This window comes from Rhinolophus ferrumequinum, chromosome 3, assembly GCF_004115265.2.
Source record: "Rhinolophus ferrumequinum isolate MPI-CBG mRhiFer1 chromosome 3, mRhiFer1_v1.p, whole genome shotgun sequence".
Taxonomy (NCBI): Eukaryota; Metazoa; Chordata; class Mammalia; order Chiroptera; family Rhinolophidae; genus Rhinolophus; species Rhinolophus ferrumequinum.
In genome coordinates this window covers 37,877,792-37,901,373 of record NC_046286.1, presented here as the reverse complement: position 1 = coordinate 37,901,373, position 23,582 = coordinate 37,877,792, and the positions used below count along the sequence as shown (strand labels likewise).

The window sequence follows — 23,582 nt, the reverse complement described above, 5'->3', positions numbered from 1 at the left end:
CTTGGTTAAAAACTACTTGAAAGTATATACACATATATTTTTTTCTTACTAATTTTTTCCTCTTTACCGAAACATTTGTACATGCCTCTGATTTCCTTTATTTGTGCTTAATTGTACCATAGACACAGTGATAATATTAAATGAGCTAACAAAGTGAACACGTAATATAACAGTATCAACATTAAAATACAGTAATGACTGCTGTTCCTTAGACATATTTGCCACCAGTGATATAAGACTCTGCATAAGATATCTGATATAAGATAAAAGGGCTTAGAGCACTGGTTTTCAACCTTGGCTACACATTGGACTCACCTGGAAAGCTATAACCACGGTGACCTTCATTTAATATCAATGGCATATGGCTTGGCAACAAGATATTTAAAAGTCAGCCAGATGATTCTTGTGAGCAGTTAGGAAAGTGAACCACTGGTTAGAGGCTATGCTCCCTTTAACACCCTCTCCTGTTCACTTTTCTCTCACTGCTTGACTTTAGCATCATGCTCCTTGCTTAGAGATTTAAGGCCATTCGCGTAAGTATTCCTTTGCTGTCACCAGTGGTATCTTTGGCACATATATACAGTAAAGACAATAAGATGGTATTATTTTGAAAACTACTTTCTGAAAATATCTTTCTGTAATTTCAGTAGGCAGTAATAGTATTCACATACATTAGAAATAAGTTAATAACTAAACTATTAGTCTCACAAGAGGAGAAGTGAGGAGACAAGGAAAGAAAAGGCTATAGCTGTATTACCTATAAAGGAAAGTGACAGTTTCAAGTTGTAAAGTACCTGATTGATGGTACCCAGATCATCAATGAAGCTATTTACTTCTGACAGAAGCTGAGATATTATAGATTTTCTCAACAAGTTGCAACTTCCCAGGGTTACCAGACTCTGAGCGACATATTGCTGCACCTGAAACTAAAGATAAAAATGAGTAGGTTTCTACTTCCTATCAAGTCATGTGAAAACATATTCAGTGGGCGTTTTCTAAGACTTCACTACTCAGCTCCATTCTGTGGGGAGTACAAAAAGTGTCAACATAATTCTGGGTCAGTCTCAAGCAAAATTGTGAAATAGACAAATTATAATAATATAAGTAATAAAATTTTATATAGCAGTTAATATTTTGAATTGTACGACAAGGTGCTGAAATGGAAGTTTTAGCTGAAGTATCAAAAGACTACACAATTGTTAGAAGATAGACTACATAGAGAATGAATAAAGGAGATGATTAAACAAGACTCTTAAGCCTTTATTGACTAGATATAGATGTAGATATAGATAGATAGATAGATATAGATGATATAGATAGATGTAACTATAGTTATAGGTATATAGATATAGCTATAGTTATATATAGAGAGATATACGTATAGATATACATATAGATATAGAAAAAGCGTGAGAGGGAGGGGTTTGAAGACGTTGGGGAGAGCTATTGGTTTACTATGCATCCCACCTTCACACTGGACACGGACAGTTGGGATGGACTTCTCTATTCTCCACTCGTCAAAAGCAAGCCACTTTAGAGTGAGGAGAAAAAATGAGGGGCTCTGAATTTTCATCTAGAGGCAGCAAAAGTACTTACCATTAAATAAATTTAAAAGGACAGTGGCAGACTATTTAATATAATAAACTATTTCACATATAGTCATTAAAAGAAAAGCCATTTGATTATTAATCACATGAAGGTATATATATAACTCATAGCTGGAATTTCATTCAATTTATCCTTTAATATATTTGGGAGAAGGGAGGCTTCACGGAGTATCTCAAAATACAGAAACAGTATCTACCTCATGATTGCTCTCTGTGAGCTTACAATCATACTGAGGAGACATTGCCTTTATGTGTAAAATGTATAAATCAAATGCTAAGTAAATAATGCCATATGAAACTAGGAAATTCCACCTGCGTTCTGTAGGATGAACACTTAATTTAGATATTTCTCAAATTGACATTTTAATGATATACTTTAACTTTAAAAGTTAATCAATGACAATAAGAAAGTGAATGAATTATAGAGTTCAAAAGAAATTTCTATTATAAATCTGGACATGCATAACTAGCTCTTAATAGTTTTCTAAATCATCAACTTAATAATGAAACCACATCAATTTATTACCATAGAAATCATAGTTATTTATCATGGTTATTTTTTAATAATGTAATTGGCTAAGACTCATAGTCTCTGTAACTCTCTAGTGCTACTTATTAGATTTCAGATTTTTTACAACATTTTTGTTTGAATCTGAAAGAAAGAGTACTCTTATCTAAGCTCTAAAGAACTTCTGCTGGGTATTTCACTGATGCTTTAAGTATTCACTTACCTCCTATCTCAGTATGTAATTCTTTTTGAGAAAACTTAAAGTGATGAAAAAAATTCACAGTAAAATAAAAGGGACTTGAGAGAGTGAGAATGAAATGATGAAGGTAGTCACAAGGTAAGGTGTCCAGACTCTGCAGTCCAGCAATACCTGAGTCAAATCCCAGCTCTAATGTTTACGAGGTCTGACAATTAAGTTTGCAAACTTTGTTGCAATGAGTTGCTAACCTTTTTTGATATCAGAGGGTTATTCATTATGAATTTGTACCAACTGGACAAACAATTAACCAAGTTTACTATTTGGCAGTGCTGAAAAGGTTGCATGAAAAAGTTAGACGAGCTGAACTTTTCGCCAACAATTCATGGCTCTTGCATCATGACAATGCACCAGCTCACACAGCACTGTCTGTGAGGAAGTTTGTAGTCTAAACAAATAACTGTATTGGAACACCCTCCCTACTCACCTGATCTGGCCCCCAGTGACTTCTTTTTTTACCCCAAGATAAAGGAAATATTGAAAGGGAGATATTTTGATGACATTCAGGCCATCAAGGGTAATATGATGAGAACTCTGATGGCCATCCCAGAAAGAGTTCCAAAGTTGCTTTGAAGAGTAGACTAAGCAATGACGTCAGTGCATAGCTTCCCAAGGGGAGTACTTCAAAGGTGACCGTAGTGATAGTCAGCAATGAAGTATGTAGCACTTTTTCTAGGATGTGTTTGTGAACTTAATTATCAGACCACGTATTAACTTGTATTAGCAACTTACTTAAGCTTTAAGCTTTTATGTCTCACTTTGCACATTTGCAAAGTGATTGTGATGGCAGACACTTGATACAATTGTGCAGATTAAGTTAACTTACTTAACATAAAAATGGTTAACATAACGTCAGGCACCAGTAAGTGCTCAATAAGTGTTAAATGTTATTATAATGTAGGATGACAATATAAAAGCACTGAAGGTTATATAAGGTTAATTTATTATCCCTTGAAAAGTTAAATACTAGAAATAAAAACTATTTTTCTAGAGTTAGTACAGTCCAGTTAGAGAATATTGCTGAGAAGAAATTTCATCGTAGAGAGATTTTTCTTAACATAACTATGCATGCTTGTCTCCCCAATATGACTGAAGTTCAGAAAAGAACAAAGACTAAGTATATCACCATTACGGTAATTAAAAATTCTGTGAACATTGTTATAAAAAATGGCCTCTATTTTTCCTTACATTTTACTTGACACTTGACTTTCTGTAAATATAGTGCAACTGCTGAGGAGGCCCTGGCAGCAACATTATACGTGAATGAGGCTACTATGGTGCAAACCGTGGAAGGGCTCGTTCAACACCCCTGCCATCTTCTCCTGTTCTAGCACATCTTCCTGTATTTCAGGGACTGGAGAGCTAGAAATAACTTTTCCTCGATTCCTCTGTGGTTAGGATTTTGAACATGATTTGAAGTACTCATTTGAGACCTTGATTTAGAAGTGCATTTCGGAAGACGAGAAGCAGGGTATGGGGCAGGCACTTTGTCGGTGAAGGCTGTGGCAGAGGGGGCATGGTTCTGGCAAGTTCTTAATCCTGGCAAGATTAAGAACTTAATCTGGCAAGATTAAGAATTTTGGCAAGTTCTTAATCCTGGTAGAAGCAGCAAGATGCTACCTTGGTGGCCCAGCGGTTTAGGGGGGTCATTCTTATAAACCCAACCTTCCCCAAAGTGCTTTGATCTATACAGTCACCTGGAAGATTTGCAAAGCTCAGTACCACACTGAAGTCCTGAAATATGCAGGAGTGAAATTCCTACCACATGCCCAATAATAAATTTGTCTCCTTCACCCGTGCAGAATAGAAGCATTTTGGATAATATCATAAACGTAACCTGGTGGTGTTTCTATTTACACAGTACTGCTGTCCCAGACGTAGTTCCTTTCCTGGCACAGTCAATGCTGCCCCTGATACCTGTTAAGCAGGTTTTGATCTGGGAGGGTTTTTTTTTACTGTCTCAATAAAGATAAAATGAAGCAGTCTGCATTCAGCTAGGAGACAGCAGTATACTTTTTCTGTCCTATTTAAGGCTATGTCAGCTTCCTCTGTGACGTTATTTAGTTCATAGGATTCTGATCATCAAATCATTCCATAGGACATCATGCTCGTGCACTGTAGTGATGATGTCAAGCTACATGGCAGTTTTTTTTTGAAAACCCTAGCAAAATATATACGTTCCAGACAGTGAATTGAAGAATTCAGGTGCCTGATACACTTGAGATGCTTCTGGGTCTCATGCATCATGGAATATCCCCTCTGAAGTGAAAAACAAGTTGCTTTAGTATGTGTCTCCTGTCACTAATAAAAAGATATAATGCTTGAGGCAATATAAATCCATTTGGTTTGTGTCTCAGAGGCATATAAGTGTATTGAGTAAATCATAATGCTGTAAATGTTGAGAAGGGCCCAGAGTAGTGTATAAAGATCTCTAGCTGTTCTAAGTTGGGGCACAAGGAGCTCCACTGCTTGGACCTTATGACCAATAAGCTCCAAAGTTCCTGGAGCTGAATCAGTATACTATATGAAGGCTGTAGTTGATCCTAATAAGAAAATCACAGAGGAGGGCCCTTGGGTGTAGGGAGAAAGTCACACCTTTCTTGACAAGTAAATATTATCCTTTATAGAAAAAAAAAATCTTTGCTTATGTAAATTTCCCCCACTAGAGACTGAATGCCTGGTCATGGAAGACCAAGTGATTTATATGCCCAGAGCTGCTCATTTGAACTGGGTGTTATCTAAAGTCAGGTATGCACAGCAATACTCCATCATTAAGTAACTGTACTATATACAGAATTGGGATTAGCAGGAACTAAATGCAGAAGTAAGTGTTGCTTAAGCAGTTAGTTCCAACTAGAATACCACTCCTTATAAGGTTGAATAGTAGGAAATTTATGTTCTCAACCAGTGACCAATATATGATGCTTTTTCTCCCCTAATACATGTGTTCAAGAACTCAAGAGATGAAAGTAAGATTGGGAACATTCAATATTACATCTTATGATTCATTGACAAAGTGTTCTTCCCATCCTTGTGACATTGGAACTGGTTTAGAGATCTATTAAATAGACCAGTGAAAACGGTTCCTATCAAAGGACCCAACAATGGTTTTGGGAACTGGAAATTGAAATTTCCAGCTGGCTATATAGAGTTTTTCATGCATTCTACCACTGGCAAAAAAGGGACCCATGTGTTGGCTGGGGCAACGGATCTCAATGGTGTAGGAAAATAGGGATTTATGATACAATAGCAACAGGGAAGATTACATCTGGAAGCCAGAGATCACACTGTATTACTCACATGTCCAAGTGATAGAAGGAAATAGAATACTATAGCAACTTCATGAGGCAAGACCGCCAAAAGGTCACATCATTTGGGAGTAAAAACACTGGGTAAATCCAACTAATTGAGATTCTGGTTGAGGACAAATAAGGGAATTTGACTGGCACTGAAGGAAGACAGTCAATAGAAATTATAGATTCATAACTAGCTGTAGAACTGAAGGCCACAAAAGGCTGTTTGTTTCTTCCTGTGTGTGTGTGTGTGTGTGTGTGTGTGTGTGTAGGATATTTGGCAGGGCTTACCCTGTAATTTGGTCCATGAATTACAAAGTTTCAAAGTAGAATTGTTATCCAACTACTATAGATGTGATCACCATGTGATCATATGAAATCACATCACAAGAAATGATTGAGATTTTGAATCTTTCCACTTGAGAAAAGGTGTATAGATTTTTGTTTCTATAGAGCATTTGGTGTATTATTTTTTAGTGCACACGGTTATGCTACTGATATTTTAGGGAAGTTTGAATAAAGGAATAAGGGAGTCTATGTACTTTGAATAACTGGAGGGGTAATCCATAGCAGATATTTTGGAATATCCATTCTAACATTCTTCAAACAGGCTTCCTGTGCTAGAGAGGCTAAAACTATATTTCAAAAACACAGGGAGGGTTCTGGATATGATATAAATTATTCTAATCAGTTGGTCTTATGTAAGATATAGTCAGCATTATTTGGGTAAAAGGCAGATTGCAGGGTCTCCCTTTTGAATGATGATACAGTTTGTAGCAGATGCAGCAGGATTATGGAACAGCTACAATGAAAGCGTCTTCCTGATTCAGGAGGTTCCTGATGTAGTTAAGGGGCTGGCAGCTTTGGAAACTCCTATTTCTGTGCTGCCTCAGTCATGGCAGAAGCAGCAGCAACCCTGATTCTGTGATGTGGTTTACAAAAAGGGGCTTTAAGACAGATATCAGAACTGCGTTTGAAGTTAGTCCTGACTGAAGAGACACAAATCACCAGTAAAGAAAGAGAAACTATTAAAAAGAACCAAATAGAGATTCAAGAATATATGAAATTTTAAAAAGGTAGGTGAGCTTAGAATCGGAATGAGAATGACTGAAGAAAGAGTCTATATACTTCAATATAGGTCAATAGAATGCATGCATTTAAGGAATGGACAGAATCTCAGGGACATGTGGAACAATATAAAAGTGTCTATCAGAAGTGTAATTGGAGTCCAGAAGGAGATGGAACAGAATAGGCAAAAAATGTTTGAAGAAATTATATCTCAAAGCTTCCTAAATTTGATGAAAGACATAAATTTATACATTCAAGGATATCACTGAACCCCAAGCAATACACATAAAAATAATATAAGAATAAATTCCTAGACATATCAAAGCCAAACTCCTCCTGAAAATCAAAGATGAAGAGACAAATTTGAGAGTAGCCAAAGAAAAAGGATACCTTGCATACAAGGACTAGAAAACTGTGGCCTTCTCATCAGAAACTATGCTGGGTAGAATAGACAGGATTAATATTTTCACCGAGAGAAAATGTCAACCCAGCATTCTATATCCTGTACAAATCCTTCAACAACGAAGGTAAAATAGATATTTCCAGGTAGAAAGTAAAATTAACAAAATGTGTAACCAACAGAGCCATAGCTAACAGAAATGCTAACAGAAAGGAATGCTAACAGAAATTTTGTTATGCTTAGTGGAAATGATACTAATGCGAAATTAGAATCTTCAGGAAGAAATGAACAGCATCAAAATGATAACTGTCTGGGTATATGTAAAATATTATTTTCCCTTAACTTCTTTAAAATACAGCTTAAAGTTGAAAAATGATGTTCTTTATATAACAGCTTAAAGTAAATATATATATGTATATGTATATACATATATATATTAATAATATTGTCTTGTATGTGGATGGGATACATATGACAATGATAGCATAAAAAAACTGGGTATGAGCCAGTTATCAATTTATTACCTCTTAGTTCCAAATTCACCCTTCAGTATATGATCTTCAATAATGGACAGCATTCTTTTAAACATCCCTTTTTCACCTGAGCAATATATTAGCTTTCTCAGAAGAGGATGCTGAAGGCTCACTGAAAGAGTAAGAGGCTTTCCTTCCGCTTCTGGCTGCTGCACAGTGGGTATGAGGACATGGGGTGGGGTTTAGCCCCAGCTGCCCTTTCAGAACATTAAGACCCTCCAAGTTCAGCCTGGCGTGGCAATAATCCTACCATAACCCTATCTACACAAAACTGGCACCCTGAAGTCTGCCTGCCCACACTAGCACCCAAACTCCTTCTGTAAGCATCAGGATGGCTCACTGGCAGCCCAGAAGGTTCCTGCCAACATGCTCGTTCCTCTGTGGCTTTCCTGGTGACCTTGTGCATTCCCACAGAGCCCCCACTCCCTCTGCACACTCACGCCACAGATTGCTAATCACCTGAACCCTGCTGCATGAAAAAAGAACATGCTGATATTTGTGGGATGTAGTTTAAGAAGTTCTTGGAGGCACCTACGTTCCAGTCTGTGCTGCTTATGGCAGTGCTGGAGAAGGAGCGCTGAGCTGTTGGGGATGGAGTGCAACAGAACAGACTTTATCACCTCAAACTGCTGCTTCAAGTTCAGATCAGGCACGGAACAAACCTCGAAACAACCAACAAGGCCAAAGAGAACACTTAAGTTGAAGACACAACACTTGATCTGAAACAAGGAGTTTGTGACCACCCAAAAGTTTTGTAAGAGTACCTCCCAACGCTGCTAGTAATCTGTTTTCTTCAGTGCTGTACAATGAGATTGTCCGGTACAGCAGCACTGTATTCTTTATTAGCCTGACAGATCAATTTCTCTTGCTCTTTTTTTTTAAATACTAGCAACTTTCATCCTTTGAAGTGTGTGCTGAAAAAGAAAGATCAGCAAATACGACCGAAAGTGCAATATTTGCTTTTCGCTGCAAGATGAGCTTTGATCCAAACCTTCTCCACAACACCGAACACAATGGGTACCCCAATGGTGGCAACACTGCATGAAACTGGGGTTACTGAAAAACTGTTAACCTCTTAGAGATTTAGTCAGTGTTCAGAACATCAAGCTAGATTTTTCTTCCACTATTCACAGTATAAGTACCTGGCAGGACTTAAAAGTAGGAGATGATGTTGAATTCCAAGTACCATCTGACTGGGCTCTGGACTAAAATTCCAGAGGAGGAGCAGTACGTGTAAAGACTTCCAGAATCTGCTCCTTTGGCTTTAGCTCCCAGAAATTTCATCTACAGTGACTATTGTGATAAGAGACTGTCGGGTGCCTCTATCCTAAGAGTACTTTCCAGGTTAAAAATGGAAAAAAAAAAAGTGAAATTTAGGAGAACATGGCCGAGATCAAGCTCTATTGTTGGCCAAAAATAGGTGTATATATATATATATATATATATATATGACTGACATATGGTACAGTCCAATTTTTCACAGCAAAGTTCTAAGAAGGCGTTTTTCATAGAAGGGCTTTTGCTCTAAAGAATATGCATATTATCTGTGGACAGAATTCTGAAAACTTCCTCAGAGACACCACTAAGTAGAAATCTACAAACTAGAGCTTGGCAAATTTCCAAAGGGAAGACCTAGGTTTTGAAAACACTGGAGGGAATTCCAGTGAAGTGCATTTGGAAAGGCAGTAATGGTAGACAAGTTCAGCCCTTGTCAGAAGAACAGCAAGAGGAAACCCCTGAAAGCAAGTACAGCGCAAGAAAGGAGGATCTGAGAAGAGGTCATGTTTGAACACCTATGATCTACCTGTAAACAGCAGGATCTCAGTTTTGAGCACATAGTAGTAAGAAATTGAGAAGGGTCACAGTGCAGGGAACCAAGCAGAGGGAAGTAAGACAGTAACTCAGTTTCCATGCTTTCCAGATAGGGAGTATGGCAAAAAATATGAGTTTTGTTGGTGCTGTTTAGATTGTACATATAAGTGAGATCATATAGCATTTATCTTTCTTTCTCTGATTTATTTCACTTAGCATAATGTCGTCAAGGTCCATCCATTTTGTTGCAAATGATAGGATTTCCTCATTTTTCATAGCTGAAATATCCCATTGTGTATCTATACCACAATTTCTATATCCACTCTCTTAAGTTGTTTCTATGTCTTTACTATTGTAAATAATGCTGCTATGAACATGGGGGTGAATATATCTTTGTGAGTTGGTGTTTGCATTTTCTTCAGATAAATACCCAGAAGTGGAATTGCTGGATAATTTGGTACTCTATTTTTAGCTTTTTCAGGAACCTCCATACTGTTTTCCATAGTGGCTATACCAAAACATACAGTGTAACCAACAGTGCACGAGGGCTCCTTTTCTCCACATCCATGCCAGCATTTATCCCTTGTCTTTTTTATGATGGCCATTCTAACGGGTGTGAGGTAATATCTCATCATGGTTTTGGTTTGCATTTCCGTAATGACTTGTGATGTTGAGCATCTTTTCACATACTTGGTCTTTCGTATATCTTCTTTGGAGAAATGCCTATTCAGGACCCATTCTCAATTGGCTTGTTGTTGTTACTCTTGACTATTGAGTTGTATGAGTTTTTTTATGTACATTTTGGATATAACTCCTTATCAGACATACAGTTTGCAATATATATTTTTTCCCCCCATGTCGTAGGTTGTCTTTCATTTTGTTGATGGTTTCATTTGCTGTGCAGGAGCTTTTTAGCTTGATGTGGTCCCACTTTATTTTTGATTTTGTTGCTTGTGCTTTAAGTGTCACATCCAAAAAATTATTACCAAAACCCTGTCAAAAAGCTTTATTCCTATGTTTTCTTCTAGGAGTTTCATGATTTCCGGCCTTACATTTAAGTCTTTAATCTATTTGAGTTAATTTTTGTGGGTGATGTATCATTCATTCTTTACACCAAATACTGAGTGTAGTTCATGTGCCTGTGACTGAGCTAGTCCCCATTATCACTTAGAATTCAATGAAGAATAAAACAGGATGATTTTTGCTTCAGGGATTACTTTTGCCTATGGTGGGCAAGATACTTTAAAAAGTTATAAAAATGCAATCCAACTTGACCCTGATGTGAAATGATACTTTTAAAATAGTTACAAACATGACTCTCATATAAATTTAGAGTCAACACATATCAATGGTATATCATTAATGAAGGGAAAGAACATCTGAAGAATTGAATATTGTCTTTAAAAAATGATATTAGAATAAGACTTCTAGGTTATATACAAAACTGGTTAATATCTTACAGAATAAACCCCTACCTAACCTCTGGGCTTATTTTTTTTTTTAAAAAAATTAATATTTGAGAGATTTTCATTAACACAAATGGTTGTGTCTGGTAGGGCTTATCTTTTGTACTGTACAGAAATCATTTCCATCTATATTAGATAGGAATCTATGGGTTAATAGTGAACTTCACAGAGTCAGGGCTCTGACAAAGTATATTCCTAGACATTTAAATAATCCTCGGGCTAGCCTGTTCGATAATGTCCTAGGATGTCACTGAGAGGACAAGCATCCAACCTTTTGCCTTATTCCAGGACTCTTGATAATGTACCTTAACACTAGATAAGGCAATCCATTTTAATGCATTGCTAAATTCTCAAAAAAGACAGATCCTCAGAGGCCAAAAGAGGAAATAAAGAGAAATGAAATAAAATGAGACAATTAATGTTCAGAAAGAGAGAGCTTTGGGTTGCCTTATTGGCAAATAGTACCAGCAGCACAGAATTCTCACTCAACTAAGGCCTGGCCCCTTCCAAAGTGGGAGAGAGCCTGAGATTCCTTAGCATAAAGGGTTAAAAGTGGTAATGAAAGTAGGCTGGAAACATCTATTTACCAAGGAAAAGAAACTTCCAAATTAGTAATAATAATAATAATAATAATAATAATAATAATACCAGTAGGATGAGTAATAGTCACCTCAGCCATGTCTACATTGGCTCTACAGTTCAAATTTGCATTACTGAGTATTCCAGGAAATCCCAAGCTGAGAAAGTACGCTCGTTTTTTCTGGCAAGCAGAAGATACAAATACAAAACAACTCTTTTTTCCCCCAGCTTTATCGAGATATAACTGATATATATTGTTTAATTTTGATGTATATAGGATGATTTAATATGTATAATACATATATACATATATACACATATATACATATATATATACATATATATGTTTGTGTGTGTGTGTGTGTGTGTGTGTGTGTGTGTGTATATAAATGATGACCACCAGTAAGGTTAGTTAACACCTCACATAATTACCATTTCTTTTTTGTGGTGACATTTAAGATATAATCTCTTAGCATCTTTCAAGTGTGTAATACAGGATGATTAGCTGTAATCACCATGCTGGACATTAGACACCCAGAACTTATTCATCTGGAAGTTGTACCCTTTGACCAACATCTCCCCATTTCTCCCATCCCACAGCCCTTGGTAAAAGCCATTCTGCTATGTTTCTATGATTTTGGTCTCTTTAGATTCCATGTATAAGTGAAATCATACAGTATTTGTCTTTCTCTGACTTATTTCACATAGCATAATGCCTCGAGGTACTTCCATGTTGTCACAAAAGGCAAGATTTCCTTCTTTCTCATGGCTGAATAATATTTCATTGTCACACACACATCCCACATCATCTTTATCCATTATCCTATATACAGACACTTAGGTTGTTTCCGTATCTTTGTATCTTCGCTATTATAAGTAAAGCTATAATGAACATGGTGGTACATATTATCTTTTTGAAGTGTGTTTTTGTTTTCTTTGGATAAATACTCTGAAGTGGAATTGTGGAAGATAATATTTTTAGGAACCTCTGAAGTGGCTGTACCAATTGTCATTCCCACCAGCAGTGCACAAGGGTTCTCTTTTCTTCAATTCTTGCCAACACTTGGTTTTTCTGGTCTTCTTTGATGGTAGCCATTCTAACAGGTGTGAGGTGATACCTCATTGTGATTTTAATTGCATTTCCCCGATTAGTGATGTCGAGCATATTTTCATGCACCTCTTGGCCATTTGTATGTCTTCTTTGGAAAAATGTCTATTCAGACCCTCTGACCATTTCTTAATTGGATTGTTTGGATATTTTTTGCTATTGAGTGGATGAGTTCTATATTTTCTCCCTTTCTGTAGTTTACCTTTTCATTTTGTTGACTATTTATTTTGCTGTGCAGAAGCTGTTTCATGTCATGAAGTCTTACTTAACGAATTTTACTTTTGCTGCTTGTACTTTTGGTGTCATATCTAAAAACTCATTGCCAAACCAATGTCAAGGAGTTTCTTCCCTACATTTTCTCCTAGGAGTTTTACAATATCAGGACTTAACAGTTAAGTCTTTAATTCATTTCATGTTAATTTTTGTGAGTGGTGTAAGATAGGGATCTAATTTCATTTTTCGGCATGTGATTATCCAGTTTTCCCAACACTGCTTGTTGAAATGACTATCCTTTCCCCACTAAGAGTTTTTGGCTACCTCGTCAAAAAGTAGTTGACCGTATATGCAGGAGTTTATTTCTGAGCTCTGTATTCTGTTACATTGGTCCACATGTCTATTTTTATGCCAGTACCAAACTGTTTAAATAACTGTGTAGTATAGTTTGAAATCAGGAAGTATGATGCCTCCAGCTTTGTTTTTCTTTCTCGGGAATGCTTTGGCTGTTTGGCCACTTTCTGGTTTTATACAAATTTTAGGAATTTTTTTTCTATTTCAGTGAAAAATGTCATTAGAATTTTAGTAGGAATTGCATTGAATCTATAGATGGGTTTGAGTAATATGGACATTTTAACAATATTAATTCTTATCCATGAATATGGTGTATTTTTTCCATTTATTGGTATCTTCAATTTCTTTCATCAATGAAAGTTTTCATTATAGTTTTCAGTGTACAGATCTTTAGTTCCTTGGTTAAATTTATTCCCAATATTTTATTGTTTTTGATGGTACTGTGAATGGAATTATTTTCCTTATTTCTTTTTCAGATATTTTGTTGTTACTGTATAGAAATGTAACTGATTTTTGTATATTGGTATTGTATCCTGTAACTTTACTGAATTCATTACTTAGCTGCAACTTAATAACACTTTGAAAAAGCCTTGTTTGGTTGGCTTCAGTGACTAGGTGTACAAATTCTGATGAGTTAATTCTTACACACTGGCTGAGATCTCTGCAGTCTATCTGCAGTGCAGCTCAAGTTGGTATCGAAACAAGGAGAGTGAGCAGAACAAATGAAGATATTGCCTGGGTGAGTGAAAGAAGCACCGTGTAACGCTGAGCTGAAAAACATTTTAAGTCACAAGATACGTGGGATCTCTCTCCCCATGTTACCTGATACCTTGGCACTAAAAGCCAGTCTGCCTGCATTATTTTTGCCTGTTTTAGGGAGGAAAACAAAAAGAGAGAAAGAGTGAAAAAAGTAAAATCATTTTGGAGAAGAATCAATAACTTGGGAAAGTAATAAGAGTAAGATTAGAGAAATAAAAACAGGTTTTAGAGTCTCTAAAGGCTAAGTTAACTATTGCTTTGTTTGTGGCATTTAGCAAACTTCCTTCAGGCCAGTCCAGATTTGCGGGAAATGAAGAGTGCGCAAGCAGAGTCCTGAGACAACCTGACTGGCCTCAGTGACCATCAGAACTCAGGTCAGCAGAGGAGTAAACAGAAAGAGAACGCCGGTGATTATTTGCTATCTGGCAGCTAAGGTCACCCAGAATATAAAAAATGAAATCCAGTGATCCTAATCCCAAGGATTCTCTTTGCGACTCAGGGAACTTAACCATTTCTATCCTCACAGAGGGCTACATCTTTCAAGATGCAGGGTACTGTCAAGAAGGATAGTTTCCGTCAAGTTTCTGTTTTTAGGGACTTCTCTGAACCCAACCATAGAGTGGGAGAAGAGAACATAGACAGTAAACTCTGACAGTGGTCTTAGCAACATATTTTTAAACATGTGTCCTCAGGCAAAAGCAACAAGCAAAAATAAATAAGTGGGTTACATCAAATTCCATAGCTCATGCACAGTGAAGGAAACCATCAACAAAATGAAAAGGCCACCTACTGAAAGAGAGAAAATATTTGCTAATGATATATTCAATAATAGGTTAGTAACCAAAATATATAAGGAACCCATAAAACTTAAAACAAACAAACAAACAAACAAACAAAGCAACAAAAGAACAAAAAACAAAAACCCAAGCAATCCTAATAGACATTTCTCCAAAGAAGACATACAGCTGTCCAAGAGACATGAAAAAATACTCATCATCACTCATCATCAGGGAAATGCAGATCAAAACCACAGTGAGATATCCCCTTATACCTGTCAGAATGGCTATTATCATAAATAACAACAATGAACAAGTTTTGGCGAGAATGTGGAGAAAAAGGAATTCTCATGCACTGTTGGTGACATTGTATACTAGTGTAGCCACTATGGAAAACAGTATGGAGATTCTTTACAAAATTAAAAATAGAACTACCCTCTGACCCAGCATCTCGACTCTTGCGTGTTTATCCTAAGAAAATGAAAATACTCATTCAAAAACGTAGACGCTTGTTCACTGCAGCATTATTTATGATAGCCAAAATATGGAAGCAAACTAGGAGTCCATTGATAGGCGATAAAGAAGATATGTTATATCTATAGAATGGATTATTACTGAGTCATAACAAAGAATGAAATCTTGCCATTTGCAACAACATGGATGGACCTAGAGGGCATTAGGCTAAGTGAAGAAAGTCAGACAGAAAAAGATAAATACTGTATGATTTCACTTATATGTGGAATCTAAAGAACAAAACAAAGAAATGAAACAAAAACAAACTCATACCGTGTTTCCCCGAAAAGAAGACTGGGTCTTATATTAATTTTTGCTCCCAAAGATGCATTAGGGCTTATGTTCAGGGGATGTCATCCTGAAAAATCATGCTAGGGCTTATTTTCCAGTTAGGTCTTGTTTTCAGGGAAACGCGGTAGATACAGAGAACAAACTGATAGGAGCACAGATACAGAGGTCAAACTGATGGGGGTTAGATGGGGGGCAGGGCTGGGGGATGGGCATCAGAGAAGAAGTGGATTAAGAATACAAACTTCTAGTGCTGGGGGTGTAACGTACAGCAGAGGGGATATAGTAAGTAATAGCACAACACCTATGTGATATTACGCGATATCCATGTGAAATAGCGAGATGGTTGATAGAGTAGTGACCACTTTGTAAGGTATAAACGTTGAATCACTATGTTGTACACCTGAAGCTAATACAATATATATATATATATATTATAATATATATCTACATATATATGTAGATATATATATATATACACACACCTCTCTCTCTCTCTCTCTCTCTCTCTCTCTCTCTCTCTCTCTCTCTATATATATATATATATATATATATATATATATATATATATATATATATTTTTTTTTAAGGAGGGCACAGCTCACAGTGGCCGGTGCGGGGATAGAACCAGCAACCTTGGTGTTATTAGCACCATGCTCTAATCAACTGAGCTAACTGGCCACCCCAGCTAATATTGTAAAAATGCACAGAAATATAATGGTGCCTAGGGTTTAGCTTGAATAATAAAGTTAGTATTTATTTTTTGTCCTCTGTTGTTTCTAGCTGCTAATAAACTGAGTCCTTGATTTTGTGTAAAAAGGAACTAGGATGTGAATTATAGCCTGAAGGGTAAGCAAATTTAGACTTTAAAAGATAAATATGATGATGACAGTAAGAATTTCTTCAGCATAAGCTGGAATTGAATATTAAACAAGAGAGCCTTCTAAACAGTGGTATTTACAATAACTTTACAGATCAAAGCATCATTTAGAGCAAACTGTTTATATGTTTACTTAAGTCATGTTAGAATACTTACATTGCCAATCCATCTTTGGCTCTTACTTGATTTGAAGCTTTGACTTAATATTCTTAAACAACAGTTATTAGATTGAATTGACATGGGTCATTCAGTTTTGAAATGATAAATTTGAAGCTCAAAAATTCTCAATAATGCAGTATTTATCAATAATAATTTAAAATATCTACTTATAAGAAAATGAATATAAAACAAAAGTTGAGTTAACAATATATTAAAACATCTAGGCAAGGTAGTATTCTAGCTTAATTCAGCTATTACTATTGTGTAGGAAGTTACATTGTAGATACACTTATGTGTCTACAAGGGAGAATAACAACACACATTGCTACGTATGTATGGGTGAGGATGAACAAATCAAACCGAAGCTACCTAGATGAAGACAGGAGGATTGCTTATAGAAATTTTAAGAATGAGAAAGGTTAAGTAATCAGTTGTTACTCTAGAATAAGTAGAAATCAAGGGCAAAACAAAGCAAACTTTTATAAATAAGAAAAAACTGCTTAGTCTAAAATGTCAATACGAAAAGAAGTAGTAACCCTTTTTGTTAATAAAAATGTCTTGGTCATAAAATATTAGCTCCATACTTCCAGTGTTCACCAGAAATGATATAATGGGTATTATGGAGATGGCCTTAAAGGGATCTGAGTCAGGGCTACGTATAGTGAGGGCACATTCGGAAATTAGTTTTGGCCTCTGGTGGACAATAAATCTGCCTCGGCGCAATAGAAATCAGTCCACACACCAAAGAAAAGTGAAGTCCCTGATGAGAAACAAAATCAAACCCAGTCCCAGGGGTCGGAGGAAATATCTCCAGTCATTTGCATGCCACTCTCCTGAAAGAGCCTCCCAGGCCATTCTCTGCTGGTTACCTGTGCACGCTGTGGAAGCCCCTGACCCCAGACTCGGGCTTTGCTGCATCCTTGATACATAAAAGAAGTTATTGATACTTTAGGGAAGCCAACATGATTTCTTCTTCCTATAATCACTATCATTTTTTTCTTTTGTTTTATCCTTTGTAGCAGGACAAGGGGCCATTTACAGGTAGTGCTGATTAAAAGATAGGTAGACTTTTGAAAATAGCTAGCCTGTGATCCATCTGTAAACAAATTCACAGTTGTTACCTTTTTCTTTCTATTTTATGTGGGGAACAGGTAATGGAATATCTAAGTGAAACAACGCCATGCCTGCCAAAATGCTAGATTCAAACCAAGGGCAAAGTTTGTTAGAAGTATCCAAAGGATATGGATATAAACTTTAAAATTATACATGGTTTTTTCCAGATGGTTTCCTACTTCATTCTACTCCTAATCAGGATTCCTGTTTTTATTTTCCTCACTAAAACAGCGCTCAGTATCACCTCATGAGAAAACCCAGTATTGAATGTGCTGAAGGCCTGAACCTTCTACCAAAGGTTCTTATTGGATTGCCCTCTTTATACTGCCCTACACAGTCCTGGGCTCAGCTTCCGACCTGGGATCTTGCAAGAGTATGACGACTACATTTTTAATTTTTATATCTCTTCATTGCAAACTATAAAATATATATAGAAAAGTGCTTTGTTACATACACTCACAAGCTTTCACATTAGGACCAATAGTTAAAACATAAACACTCATGGGAGTACCACCCCGAGGTCAAGAAATAAAACTTGGCTAGCACCCCTCTACACCTCTCTCTAGAGATAAAAACTTTTTTGTCTTTTATGCTAATAACTTCCATTTTTGAAATAGTTACATCAGACAAGAAAATTATAAGCCAGTATCCCTGATGACCACACATACACAAATCTTCGACAAAATACTAGCAAACCAAATTCAACACTATATTAAAGGGATCCTACACCCTAAGTGGGGTTTAGTCCGGAGATGCAAGATTGGTTCAACATCTGCAAATCAATGTGATACATCACATTAACAAAATTAAGGATAAAGATCATATGATCGTCTCACTAGATGTAGAAAAAGCGTTGGACAAAATTCGACACCTATTTATGATAAAAACTCTCAACAACGTGGGTATAAGGGAACATACCTCAACATAATAAAGGCCATAAGACATGCCCACAGCTAATATCATAATCAATGGGGAAAAGCTGGAAGCTTTTCCTCTAAGATCAGGAACAAGATGCTCCGGAGAGTGGGCAAAAAGACTAAATCAAGTTAAAAGATCCAGACTTCCGGTTATAACATAAATCATGGGGATGTAATGCGCAACATGGCAACTGTAGTTAATAACACTGTACCGCATATGTGACTATTGCTAAGAGAGTATATCTTAAAAGTTCCCATCACAAGAAAAATAATTTTTGTAACTATGTTGGTGACTGATGTTAACTAAACTTATTACGTGATTTTTTTACAATATTTGCAAATATCAAATCATTATGCTGTCCACCTGAAACTAATGTATGTCAATTATAACTCAGAAAAAATTTTTTAAAAAGTATTTTCTAAATGCTCAGTGCTTTATCATCTTCCCTTGACTCCACATGTAGGATTTACATAAGGATCAAGGTGATGATGATGTGTGTATATGTGTGTGTGTGTGTGTGTGTGTGTATATATATATATATATATATATATAAAATTTCAAAATATAGCTAAAATTTCAAATGTTTTAAAACGTGATTGAATCCTAGTCTTCTTTCCAACTTATATTGATTAACTTGATTGAACAACAGTTAAAGAACGTCATCCATGTTTAAAAACCACATCTGAAGATACTGTCCTTTTGTAAGAGATGGACGGAAACTATTAGTTATAATTTGCCTAAGTTTGTCCTTCTGGTTACCTTCTGGCTCTCCATGGTAATTAGCACTACAACCTTCAGAATGAAGGTCTATATGATTGCCTTGGTTGGGGTGAAAGGGGCAAATTTGGAGCTAATGCACCCCACAATGCGGCCTGTTATGTGGGAGTTAAAGGACAGTGGAAAGTTAAAGGAGTTAAAGGATGGTGGAAGTTTGTTATAGAATAAAAAAAGTAACACCATTGGAGCAAAAGAGGCCTAAGCAGCAGTCGTGGGGGCTTAAGAGGAGAATGAAGTAAACTCCCATTATTTGGTAGAGTGGGTTAGGCCATAATCCTTATGAGACAGATAGATGATAGACAGACAGACTGACAGATAGATAGATAAATAGATAGATAGATAGATAGATAGATAGATAGATAGATAGATATGTACATACATACTTACATACGTAGATAAACAGGATTATACTTTGAGAAAGCAAAAATAAAACCAGCTGCCAATCATACATGATAATGTTCATAAAAGAACATAAAGAATTTTCTAACAGGATGTAGTCAGATCAGGGCATAGTTGTAAAATGACTGACAATTCCTTCTTTTGCATAATGGTTGCTTTCTTACCAATGAATCCCGGGCCCTGCTTTTTTCTTCCCCATTCCTACACAAAGATTTCTGTAATAGTCATTCATTTAACTGCCCCAGAATTTTGACAGTCTTCAAATCTGGAGCTGGTTCCCAAATCCTAATCTCTCCTTAGATTCCTGTAGCACAAACCTAAACCCCATATAAAAATTCCTCCCAAACCCCTGTACTGCAGTGCTCCTAAGGTCCTCTGGGGGTACACTGCAAAAAGCTGAATACGCCTACCTTTGATTAGAGGTGTATTCTGGTGGTCTTTGGCTAGTGGGGTTCTACAACTTAAATTTAAAGTCCAATCGAAAATCTTCCCATATTTAAAAATCTCAAAGGAAGGAGATTCTCTAGTCTCGCTTTTGGATCTACTCAACAAATGTTATTGTTAACAAATATCACTGATGCACATTGAAATAAGATTCGATCTAATGGTATGTCAAAAATAAACAGACATAAGCAAAGACCAGCAGGCCACTGCTAGAACTATGAGTGGAAAAGTTTAATACCAGCCATGGCTAGAAAGAGATGGCAGAGAAAGAAAATCATTTTTTATGTAGTTTTGATCAGAGAGGTAAGCTCAAATGATTCGCAGTATTCAAAATCAGCCAATATTACGTTTAATCTAAAGAAAAGGGTACTCAGGAAACTAAGATGTTTACCCTGATCATCAAAGCCCCTGCATGTTCTGATGACATGGTGGGAAGAATCAGGATTCAAGGGCCCAGTATGGTTACAGAATAGGTGGCCTTATAAGCATGTCTTGAAGAAGGTATTGCGCCAACATTTGGGGAGCACCAAGAGACAGAAAAAAGAAAGGAGTATAATTGTTTTCTGTTTGCTTGTCTTGGGGTAAGTTTGTACACTGTGAATCTATGCTTGCATACAGGGAAAGTTCTAGTGGGCTGCAAAGCTGTTGCCTCTCCCTTTGACCCGATTCAGGGAACTCATCCCTCAGCTGTCAATGCTGAAAAACTAAAACCAGCAAGTAAGCAATACTGGTACCCAGCACAAGTTCCTGACCCTATATTAAACAAAGATTTCTTTTCTGAACCTGTATTACTAGAACACTGAGACCAGGCACTTAAAAACTTAACTGTTTCCTCCAGGAAACATTTGCTCCTGGAAGATAAAATTGTGGTCCACCAAAATAACTTGCTTCTTAATACTTGCTCCGGGATCCTCAATTAGCTACACCCATCAATCCAAAGCTATTATTACATCACAAATTCTTCCCAGGGCCAATCAGATCACTGGCAAGACCCACCTGAAAATCACTGAGCTCAGGCCCTAACATTCTAAAAATAGCATTCCTTCATTTTCCCATTTGGAAATACTACTACAACTCTACCAAGGGGTATTCTATAAACTTAGCTTTGTTTAATATTTTGGTGTTGTTTTTTTTTTGGGGGGGTGGGGATCTTTTGAAGGATTGAAAATCAAAAGCCCACGTGGCTTCACGGGCTCTCCTAATGAGTTGGCACCACTGCATGGAAATATCCATGGACTAGGAAATACAAAGGCTGGCGTTTGCGGTGTCCTGGGGAGGTTACCAGCGATCTGCTCAGTCTAAAAGCATCCTGATGTTTACTTTGTTTCTCAGCTCAACCTGTAACTCCAGGGAGTCAAACACTTTTTATCAGCTCTAGATGACCTCATTCAAGAGTAGGTCATTTCCTCTTCTGAGCTCAGGTGAAATCAAGGACAGTGAAACTGACACAATTTCCTATAGAAAAATCTATGCATATAGTTTAATATACACTTTTAATTTCTCCTCTAAAAGTTCTACCTGCTTAATCTTTTCTCACCCAAATTAATACATTAATAATCACTGAGCAGTATGAATTATATCATGAAAATAAATATTTCAGTATTTTGCATACTTAAACTTTTGATAACTAAGGAATGCGGGAAATGTTTCTTTGTGGATTCTCCAAAAAATAGTTACTGATATGGGTTCACAACAGTTGTTATATATTCCAGTGCTGAGCTTTTCAAGAATCATTCATGAATATTAATCCCAAATTGAAAAGGAACTATTCAGGGAAAAATAAATTTTAAAAAAGAAAAGCTATAAGCAATATATTTTTGCTGTAACTTCACAGAAAAACATTGTTCATTATCATTATGTAAGTACCTACTTTTGAAGAAGAATATGATATATTTCCACACACCTCTTAGGGTCCTAAAATACATGACTTCAAATACTGTAGAGAGTTTATTAATTGCCTGCAAAAATATCTTAGAAATCAACCACTCACATCAAATAGTTACTGTGAATGTTCAAAATAAACAAAAAGTAACTAAGTGATGCATATCTTTACTTGCATATAAACACTATTTTAAAAATACTACATAGGTATTTTTACCAAACGTTTCTTGCTATTATCTATGAAAATATCTATGGAATGCTTTAAAATTACCCCATCATCCACCTCTACACTCATTATACAGAAGCTATAAACCTTATCATAAAGCAATTTATAAACAAATAACATCAAAACATACTTTATAGAATTCATTATGCTAGACAGCATTCTAAGTATTCTCTCTAGATTAACTCTTTTAATACACACACACACACACACACACACACACACACAAACCTTATGAAGTAGGTACAATTATTCACCCCCTTTAACAAAAGTAAGGAATTGAAGTTCAGAAGGATGAAGTGACTTTCCCAAGGTCACAGCAAATAAATGGTGAAACCAGGTGTCAAACCTAGACCATTTCACATTCTGATACAAGAGTCTGTTCTCTTAACTACATGTCAAACTAACAAATACACAACTATGCTTAAATAAATTTGTTTTCCAATCCTAGAGATGCATCTATAAACAGTGGACTGATGACTGATATTTATTTACATAGCTTTAATAAACTGTTAAATGAAAATTAGAGTACAACTGAGCTTTAATTAAATACTCTTGAATATCCAATCGAACAATCAATTTAAAAATAAGCAGTCCTGATTTTATGTAAATAATTTTTTTCTTCTCTTCCTGCTCACAGCAAGAGATCTAATCAAGAACATATATTCAAATGCATTAATTTGCAGACAGATACTGGATTCTTACAATATAAAAAGAAGCCATTTATATAACATCCTAAATATAAAAAACACAAGTAAGGATAGATACTGCTGCTTATGTATCAGGAAAAAAATTCATTTGTGGACACTTCCTTCTATACTTTGTGACCTATTTATGTATTAACCTTCCATTATTAAGAGATTTAGGGTATCTATGACGTGTATTTATCTTTAATAGCAGTAAGACTTTATTAATAGGGTTAAATACTGACAAAGCCCCCAAAGTCTGAGTTTTAATAACTTTTTACATCATAAAAATAATAGCCTAGGGACTTAGTATAACCTTTAGATTAACACTGAAGTTAAAACAAATGTTTGTGAAATGTACTAACTTGGCTTTACCTTTTATTCTCTGACACCAGGCAGATGCCTTCTGTACCTCTTGTCTAGGTCATAAACAGTTTTACTTCTACGATCAGACTCTTAAAGATGCCTTGTCTGGACAGCAGCTAGCGTAGAGATCAGTTTCTAATCACGGTGAACTGGGGCAGATTGCTCCTATTCCATTTTTTCCAGAACATTTACCATTCTGAGGC

At 36.2% G+C, this 23,582-nt stretch overlaps 1 protein-coding gene across 3 annotated transcripts in view; it reads right to left on the bottom strand.

Moving 5' to 3' along the window:
- MEI4 (meiotic double-stranded break formation protein 4) overlaps window positions 1-23,582 on the bottom strand; it is a 187,004-nt gene that overhangs the window by 64,099 nt on the left and 99,323 nt on the right. For 2 of the 3 annotated variants that reach the window (XM_033095483.1, XM_033095488.1), the window contains one exon: window positions 795-926. The exons of the other annotated variant lie outside the window; for it this stretch is intronic. In XM_033095483.1, coding sequence (XP_032951374.1) covers window positions 795-926 — 132 coding nt within the window. The remainder of the gene's footprint in view (window positions 1-794; window positions 927-23,582) is intronic. 3 annotated transcript variants of the gene reach the window in all.